This window comes from Carassius auratus, unplaced genomic scaffold, assembly GCF_003368295.1.
Source record: "Carassius auratus strain Wakin unplaced genomic scaffold, ASM336829v1 scaf_tig00216185, whole genome shotgun sequence".
NCBI lineage: Eukaryota > Metazoa > Chordata > Actinopteri > Cypriniformes > Cyprinidae > Carassius > Carassius auratus.
Genome location: NW_020528446.1, coordinates 172763 through 182397, shown reverse-complemented (window position 1 = coordinate 182397; position 9635 = coordinate 172763). Strand labels below are relative to the sequence as shown.

Genomic DNA, 9635 nt, shown 5'->3' with positions numbered 1-9635 from the left:
TGAAAAAGAAACATCTGTCCTCACTTTTCTGTTATTTGTGTATCGGTATTTTCTAATGTTAATTTTGATCATTATTGTGCAGTAAAAATATGGTTATTAATATATTCTGATGAATAAAACAAGGCATGTTTTTCAAAAACAGCTTCCTCATTACATGCACAAATCAGCATTGTTTATCAAAAGTGAAAATGTTTGTTGGATGACATAAAAAAAAACAGTTTTCAACAGATCAGTAGTATATCCATAAATATGATTAGAAATGTTAACTCAAGACATCTATGAAACTGATCTACTCTTTTTCATTATAGAATATTACAAAATTATTAATTATTAATTCAATATAAATTAATTTATATTATATATTTAGCGATTTTCATTTGCTTCTTTGGTCAAACTTTTGCTAAAAACATGGATTATAACTTTAAACATTTAACAGGTTTATCAGAGCAATCTTCTTGTTCTGAATATCTAATGAATGTCTAGTTATTGTGGGGATGAATACGTGTTTTAGGCCTCATGGTAGAACAGTTTAGATGAAGATATATAGGCCATGGTAGGGCCAGACATTAAAGTTTGTATACTTGACTATTGATAAAATGAAAAAAAAATTGATGTAAATTATGACATTTATATTTAATTGGTTAAGGAAAATATTGCCCTTCAAAAAGTAAAAAAATGTCCAGGAAATAAATTTAAGGCAAACATCACAAATAATCTTATTAAAGTAAGACCTGATAGAACACTGATGAGTCTATTGCTTCAAAATAAATTGCATTTACGCCAAAAAAAAAAAAAAATGTTTAACCTGCTGTGCAATTTTTTCTCTCCTGTGTAACATTACACGTTTATATTAAAGGCACAAAATGTACGTTTTTTTATTTATTATTAAAATATCCCAATTGTTTCAAAGAAGGTTTAAATCCAGAGAAATAAGCAATTTTACCTAGTGATATGGACCGTGTCCATATTGTCTTTGTGTCTACCTTGCTCCCAACAAGACAGTGGTCAGTGTCACAGTCGGTGCTGTGGTAACTGCGGATAGTAACAATACAGTTCAGCAGGGGTATTCTGGTAATGGCAATATCCAGCTGGTGCCAGTGACAGGATCTGGAATGTCGCCAGGACACTCGATGGCAGGGTTTGGCTGAGAAGAACCTGTTTGAGATGAACAGGTCATGGCACGAACAAAGTTCTAACAGTCTCTGTCTATTTTTGTTAAGTTTGCCAATGGCAAAGGGGTCAATACAACGGGGCCAGGAGTTGTAATCGTTAAATCCCCAAGTAGGAACAGGTGTTCTGTGGTAGGGATCTCTTTGATGGTGGTCTCAAGCTCTTCATAAAATCCATCCTTTGACTCTGAGGAGCAGAGTTAGGAGCACAGATGCTCAGCATGTTAACTGGACCTGAAGAGGTAGAGAGTTGGGGTGTACTCACACTAGCCAGTTTGAACCGTGCCCGAGTGCGTTTGACCACCAGAGCACGGTTCAGTTGGACTCGGGCGCGGTTCGCATGCAGTGTGAGCGCTAACCGTGCCGGAGCACGGAAAAGGATGCGTTGCGTCACGGTTTTGCGATGCTCCAAAACCAACATTGCAGGGAAATCGTCGCTTTGGTATATGGCAGATGTGCAAAACACATAAAAACTCAAAACTGCAAAGTCCTTGCTGCACTTCAGCTGGTACCTTGCAAACATTCTCATACAAGCAGCACGATTACGTGAAAATTTTCGCGCCACTAAGGCGACACATCTGTTTAACAACAGGCTGTGAGAGGGCTGTGGACCACCGTGGACCACATGACACAAAATTATCCACAAAGAAAACAGAGCGATGGACTCCATTGTGTTGAGAGAGCGCCGCTCTTCCTGTTTATCCCGAAACCGTCGCACCATAATGACGTAAGCGTGCTCCGGCACGAATGCTGAAACCCTATTTGTGAGTGCAGGCCAGAGGGGGAGTGGGGAGGGGGGACAATCGTACTCGGGCCCGGTTCATGGCAACCGTGCCTAGTGTGAGTACACCCTTGGAGAAAGAGGATTCTGGGAATACCTCCATAAGGCGGCTCAATTGAGGACAGCATGGAGTTCCTCACTGCAAATCCAACGCTGTGTATTCGAGGCTCCTTAGGCTCCTTTCCCTGCCAGAAGAACGTGTAGTCCTGTTCTCTAAGGCTGCCGCTGGAAGGGAGCCTGGTCTCCTGAAGAGCAGCAATGTCAAAGTTCAGTCGTTTCAGCTCATGGTTGATAATGTCTTCCTGGCATCGTCAACCTGGTGTAGTTTGTCAAAGTGGCCAGGGCATATGGCTCTGACATTCCAGCTTACCAGCCGCAGGGCTGGCTGTTTGTTTTTATTTCCTTCTTATTTTGCCTCGTGCTGGTTTTGCAGTCTGCTTTTCGGTCATTTCCCTAATCACCAAGCATCCGTTGAAGCAGACAAACTGTGGCGGGTCAGCACCTGACTGACTGGGGGCTGCCCAGCTTAAAGCAGGTGTTACCTGACCAGTGGGACATGATGATCCCTCCCACCATCAGACACAACCTGTCGTGCCCGAGCTTGTGCCTATCTGCTCTGGGCTTATAACTCATAACTGCTGTTTCCCGTGTAGTGTTCACGCTGGAACAGCGAAACTGGAGTGACCTCTCCAGGGCCCAAGCCTGAGAAAAATGTATGGAGATCCTGGGATGCCCAGTTGTCGAGATTCCTCTCTCGGCCTTACTGATGTAGTCCAAAGGAATGCAGAGCAGTACATTTGGCACCAGCGTGGCTGCAGGAGCTGCCAGAGCAGTGTGTGAATCTGTCCACCTTCAGGGTTCCACTTCTGATTTGTGGATTTCTCCCCCACCCTCCACCATTGGATCAGTCCAGGATCTCCTTCGCCCTTAAGCTGTTGGCTGCTAAAAGCAGCTCATCCACCTAGTGGTGCAGTGTGAACGCCACCCCCTCACATGGTTTAGGCCACCAGCTGAGGTGGTTTACCGGGGTGTGGCACATGGAGCCAACATGTGAGAGATTTAGGAGATGGATGAGGACCAGTGTTGCCCGTCCACCCTACCAGGTAGGGTGCAGCTGCCAGACAGCAAAGGTACTACCTCTGTCCAAACCCCCGTACACCCCATGTCAGGAAAACCTTATCACCCTGTTTCACATACAAGGCTTAAGCCTATAGTCCCAGACTAAAATGCATGGCTGGGCTGTTTTACCTGAAAGAAACTTGCACTGACTGATCTTAAAATATGTCAGTGCCATTGTTTTGTCTCAAGATGCACATGATTAAATGACGTTTTTATTAACAACATTCGGGAGGAGCGCATCAGGTACTCAGCCTTATCTGCTGCTCCCGCAGGAGCCTTTCCCATATCTCCCCACTGCCGAAGCAGTGTCTGCTCCTGCAGGAGCCATTCCCGTATCTCCCCACTGCCTCTGTTTCCACAGTCCATACTACAACGTGAAAACAGCGTTCCAAACTTATCCACTCTGAAGACCGTCTAAAGAGGCCGGAGGCCAAATCAGAGGAAAGATGCTTTTCCAACAGGAACATAATAAAAGGGACAAGGCTTGAGGAATTGTCAAATCAGGCAACCAATTGCTAAGCCGGTAACACAGTAGGCTACCCATTAATTTTTAGCTTGCCCCATCAAATGTTACTAACCCTTTTTACTCTTCCCGCAGCCAACATCTACAGCAGCCGAAGCAAGCTCCGCAGATGGCCCAAACAGCTATCTCTACTCCTCTACGCATGCTCCCCTTTACTTCTCCGTTTTCCACATCTCCCCACTGCTGCTGCAGTGTCTGCTCCCGCAGGAGCCTTTTCCGTATCTCCTCACTGCCGCAGCAGTGTCTGCTCCCGCAGGAGCCTTTCCTGTATCTCCTCACTGTCGCAGCAGTGTCTGCTCCCGCAGGAGCCTTTCCTGTACCTCCTCACTGTCGCAGCAGTGTCTGCTCCCGCAGGAGCCTTTCCTGTACCTCCTCACTGCCGCAGCAGTGTCTGCTCCCGCAGGAGCCTTTCCTGTACCTCCTCACTGTCGCAGCATTGTCTGCTCCCGCAGGATCCTTTCCTGTACCTCCTCACTGCCGCAGCAGTGTCTGCTCCCGCAGGAGCCTTTCCCGTATCTCCCCACTGCCGCAGCAGTGTCACAAAAAAAAATAAAAATAAATATATATATATATATATATATATATAAATATATATATTCTTTCAGTCAGTGACACTTACCTATCGAACAAGTACATCACAGCTAAAACAAATTTTCCCTCCGATGGCAATACGTACCCGCAAATACCGCAAATTAAGCTCTTGCCGAACACCAACGGGTGCTTCGCAAATAAAACAATCTCAATTTTCCCTCTGATGGCCAGAGAGACAACCCATCCGGTGTCGCAAATTAAAAAATAAAAATACAAATAAAATAATAATAATAATAATAAATAAATAAATAAACACCGGATGCCGGCCATAGCCTCCCGGCCAGATAACCTTACCTTTTCTATCCTATGGCCGGCGAAGCTTCTCTCTTCGATGCCAGGAGCTCAAGCTCCCATCGGATGCTGACGAGAGCCTCCCTGCCAGACAACCTCACCTTTTCCATTCTGCGGCCAGCAAGGCTTACCAGTTTGTTGCCAGGAGCTCACACTCCATTTGGACGTAGGTGAAATCCCCCGGGCTACCCTTTTTGCCATTCTGTCTTACGTACTGAGAGGTTTACCCATCCAATGCATGGAGTCGGGGCTTCCATTGGATGTAGGTGAGAGCCTCCTGGCTAGACAACCTTACCTTTTCCGTCTTTTGGCCAGCGAGGCTTAACCGTTCGATTCCGGGAGCTAAGTTCCTTTAGGACGAAGGTAAGAGCCTCCCGGCTAGACAACCTGTTCCGTCCTTCAGCCAGAGAGGTTTACCCGTTAGATTCCTGGAGCTAAGCTCCTATCGGAGGTCGGTCAGAGCCTCCCGGCTAAACAAAGTGACCTTTTCCATCCTTGGCTAGCGAGGCTTACCCGTTTTATGCGAGTGCTCCCAAAAACTCCCATAAGACATCGGCGAGAGCCTCACAACCGCACAAACTTACCTTTTTCATCCTACGGCCTGTGAGGCTTACCCAGTTGTTTCTGGGAACAGGAAGTCCCTGTTGGATGCTAGCGAGAGTCTCCTGGCCACTTAATGTTACTTTTTCTGTCCCACATCCGGAGAGGCTTACCCATTCGATGCGTGTGCTCCCTCCGGACGCCGGCAAGAGCCTCCCGGTTAGACAACCTTACCTTTTCCTTTTCTATGGTCAGCGAGGCTTACCCGTTCGATGCGTGTGCTCCCTTTGGCCGCTGGCGAGAGCCTCCTGGACAGACAACCTTTACCTTTCCACTCTACGGTCGGCGAGACTTAACCCGTTCGATGCGTGTGCTCCCTTCGGACGTTGGTAAGAGTCTCTCGGCCACGCAACTTACCTTTCCATTTGACGGTAGGTGAGGCGTAACCGTCCGACACTACGAGACTCAACCTCTCGTCAAATCCTGCAAAAAAAACAAAAAAAAACCCCTCTCAGTTACCCTCACATCTTTTAACCCCGCCTGGCGAGGCTTAACCGTTCGATGTTCTGAGTTGAATGCCCCATCGGATGCCACGAGAGTCCTCCCAGTCAGGTTTTCCTTTCCACTCTCCCCGTCCGGCAAGGCTTACCCGTCTGATGCGTGCGCTCCCTTCAGACGTCTGGCGAGGGTTCTCCCGGTCGGGCCTATGCTTGCCGGCCGCAAGCGAGTCTCATCCATCTGATGACGTGAGTCGGGATCTCCCTTCTGATGTCGCCAGAGTCCTCCTTGTCGGCCAGCCCAAAACTTTTTATCTGCCACACCAAGAGGACACAGACGTCCGTCATCCTGAGTTTCAATCTCCTGTCAGAGGCTTCATGGGCCCTCTCGGTCAGCATTAGGCCCTTGGTCCACTGAATAGCAGAGGCTATCAGCCAGTAGGGCCCGTACGCCAACACCGAGACCTATTCCGGTCGAGACAACTCAGGTCCTCCCGGTCGTGCACCACAACCACGCTGCTCCTCCTCATCGGCCGGTAGGGCTCACCGTTCCAACACCACAAGCTCCCGTTGAGCATCGGCTCAAGCCCTACCGACCGGGCGCCAACAACCACATAGGTCACTACCTGCAGCCGGTAGGGCCTAGTCGCTCCCACAAGAGTATGTAGGCCCTTCCGGCTATCCTCTTGTACATTTGCTTTTTGGGGGGTACTCTAGGTTTGGGCCATTCCCGAGCTCGGAGCCCTTCCCCGGACAGCACGCCAAATGCGCATACCATACCTCAGCTAATTATATTTAAGCGTGAACTATTGAAATGACGTTTTTATTAACAAGATTTGGGAGGAGCGCATCAGATACTTAGCCTGATAGACACAGGTGGACCATAATCAAGTAAACAATCCCATAGTATAAATATCGCTGACTTACCTCTATCCATTGATGGTTTATCAGCATCCCTCCTCCACCCCATCTCCTCACTTTGAGTTCACTTTATGAATAGACGGGGAAGGGGGGGTACTCTAGGTTCGGGCCATTCCCGAGCTCAGAGCCCTTCCCCAGACAGCACGCCAAATACGCATACCATACGCCATCAGCTAATTATATGTAAGCGTGAACTAGTGAATTTTTTTTTTCTAAGGAAATGATATTTTAAAAAATACTTAAATGTCCTAATTGATCTATGGCCTAATCCTGGCTTTACCAAAACCCTGTCTGTGAAACTAGGCCTAAATGTGTTTAAAAGTGAAAGTGACGTGACATTCAGCCAAGTATGGTGACCCATACTCAGATCTGGGCTCTGCATTTAACCCATCCAAAGCAAACACAGAAATCTGTTTTATATCCTCGTTATTGTTGGTGAATCCAGATTATAAGAAATGAGGGAGTGCTGTCCATCAAAGGGTTTTCTGTACAACCTCAAGTTCTTCGAGTAAAGCAAAGTATACCATTCTCACATCACAAATAATTTTATTTATAAGGGCCCGCAGTACACATGATGGTATTTCAAATCTCTCATTTGCTGGCTGTGCATACAACGATTCAGGCTGCATTTATTTCATGTCATTTTTAAATCATTAAGAAAAAATTAAACTGTAAAGGCCATTGCATTGTATTTTTATGGTTCTTTCATAATGTTTGTTGTATTGTATTTTTGTACCCTGGCTGGAGTGTTTGACACCTACAGTAGACTAATTTAATGTTTAGAAACTTCTTCTGTTTTCAGTGTGTGTATGCTACATGCAACTTAGAGTCAGAGACACACAGTTGAGGTTTACAGTGTTTTTGTTATTTTGTTCACCTGAACAGAATCGTTTGATCTCCTGGCTGTATGTTTTTCTCCCTTGATGCTGGTATTGGAAAGAGTCAACATGTCAAGTTTATAAAAGGCAGCGTGGGTGGTAGCTTGTCTTTATCTGGTGTTGTGGAACCTCCAGGAATCAGTGTGGGTTGTGTTTCAGATGATGAGCGATTCAGAGCTGTTGGAGATACATATAGCATCTTCAGAAGTGGTTATGCATTTTTTATATGAAGGAAGTCACAGGGAGCAATACGCTTTACAATGAATCTTACAGCAATGAACCAAAGCGATGTCTGTCAGGAATATTTGTGTCCAGAGAGATCTGTTTCTTTTTCTGTCTATGTGATTCTGTATGCGGCTGCAGCAGCTGTGTCTCTTCTGACCGTGTGTGGAAACCTGCTGGTCATCATCTCTGTTAGTCACTTCAAGCAGCTCCACACACCTGCAAACATCCTCATCCTCTCTTTGGCTGTGTCTGATCTCCTGGTGGGAGTTTTTGTGATGCCCTTTCACTTATCTTGGCTTATTGAGTCATGTTGGATTTCTGGTCCAGTGATGTGTTCAGTTTTCAGTTTTGTGACTTTTCAGGCAACAAGCGTGTCTGTTCATACTGTGGCTCTGATAGCAGTTGATCGCTTTTTGGCTTTAAGTTCTCCTTTTCTTTACTCTGAGAAGATCTCAACTGCTGTGATCTGCATAGCAACTATATTTAACTGGCTGTTTTCACTCCTTTATAACTTTACTCTTCTTTATGTTAATGGAAAATTCACTGATGTCACGTGTCCAGGAGAATGTCTTTATATCGTAGATGAGGTTTCATCCCTCATTGACCTCATAGTTGTGTTTCTTATGCCTTGTACACTCATTATAATATTATATTCTCATGTTTTTGTCATTGCTAAGAGACATGCGACTGCCATAAGAGCTCTTCAGATTCACAACAGAACAGAATCCTCCAAAAACAGAGTCAGTGACAAATCAGAGCGAAAAGCCGCATTAGCACTCGGGATTCTGGTTTTTGTGTTTCTCCTGTGTTTACTGCCATATTATATATTTTCTTTAACAAATTTCTTAAAAGATGACTCATTTTCTAATCTTATCAACAGTGTTTTGGTTCTCTTTTACCTTAATTCCTCCATCAATCCACTTATCTACGCTCTGTTGTACCCTTGGTTTAAGAAAAGTGTTAAGATAATTATTACTTTTAAAGTATTGAACACAGACTCCTCTCTGATGAATGTCCTGTCATTAAGCTCTTAATGAAAAACAAACAACTGTCCTCAGTTTTCTAGTGTTTTACTTTAGTATTTTCTAATGTTCTTTTACATCATTATTGTACAGTAAAAAATATGATTATTCAGTTATTTTGATGACTAAAACCAGGCATTTTATAAAAAAAAAAAAAAAGCTCCCTAATTACATGCATTCAAAAGTGAAATATTTGCTGGGTGACATCAAACTTTAGTAATATGTCCATAAATGTGATTAGAAATGTTAACTCTAGACATCTATGAATATTTGATATATATATTACAAAATTATTCATTATAAATTAAATCTAAATTTATTTTAATAAAACACAAGTTTCATGTGCTTCTTTAGTAGATCTTTGTTCAAAGCATGTAGTATAACTTTCAAAATTGAACAGGTTTATCAGAGCAGTCTAAATATTATTCTGAATATCTAATTAATGTATATTTATTGTGGGGATGAATATGTGTTTTAGGCCATCATCCTCATGGTAGAAAAGTTTAGATGATGAGACATAGGCCATAGCAGGGCTCGACATTAAAACTTGTCCACTAGACTATTGATAAAATTTAGGAATTTGAAATAAATAATTACACTTATATTTTATTAAGTTAAGGAAAATATTGCCCATAATAAAGTAAAAAAAATGACCTCAAAATTATTTTAAGGCAAACATACTCAAATATCCTGATTAAAGTAAGATCTGATAGAGCACTGATGATACTATTGCTTCAGAATAAATTACATTATTTGTGTTTGACCTGCTGTGCAATCTTTTCTCTACTGTGTTAACCTTGAAAGTTTATATTGATGTTTCTTAATTTTTGTTCTTTTTATCTTGTTCTAGCTCTGAAATTATTATTATTGCTTCTTTCCTTAGACAACAGTGTATTTAATAAACTCACAAACCTGGAGAGGGGTCAGAGTAAATGAACAAATCTTTCACCATGCCCATTGTTCTAGACTGCAGTTATCCCTAATTGAGCAAACGTCTTTTTTGCTAGTAATTCATCTAAATGTCTAAAATACATATTGAAAATACTGAATTCTTGTGATATAGACTTGGAATCGTTTT

At 43.6% G+C, this 9635-nt stretch overlaps 1 protein-coding gene across 1 annotated transcript; it reads left to right on the top strand.

Moving 5' to 3' along the window:
* Positions 1–7570: 7570 nt before the first annotated feature.
* On the top strand, positions 7571–8569 carry LOC113097316 (trace amine-associated receptor 7e-like). Its single transcript, XM_026262554.1, has one exon. The coding sequence runs from the start codon at positions 7571–7573 to the stop codon at positions 8567–8569; it is 999 nt and encodes a 332-aa protein (XP_026118339.1).
* The last annotated feature ends 1066 nt before the right edge of the window (positions 8570–9635 follow it).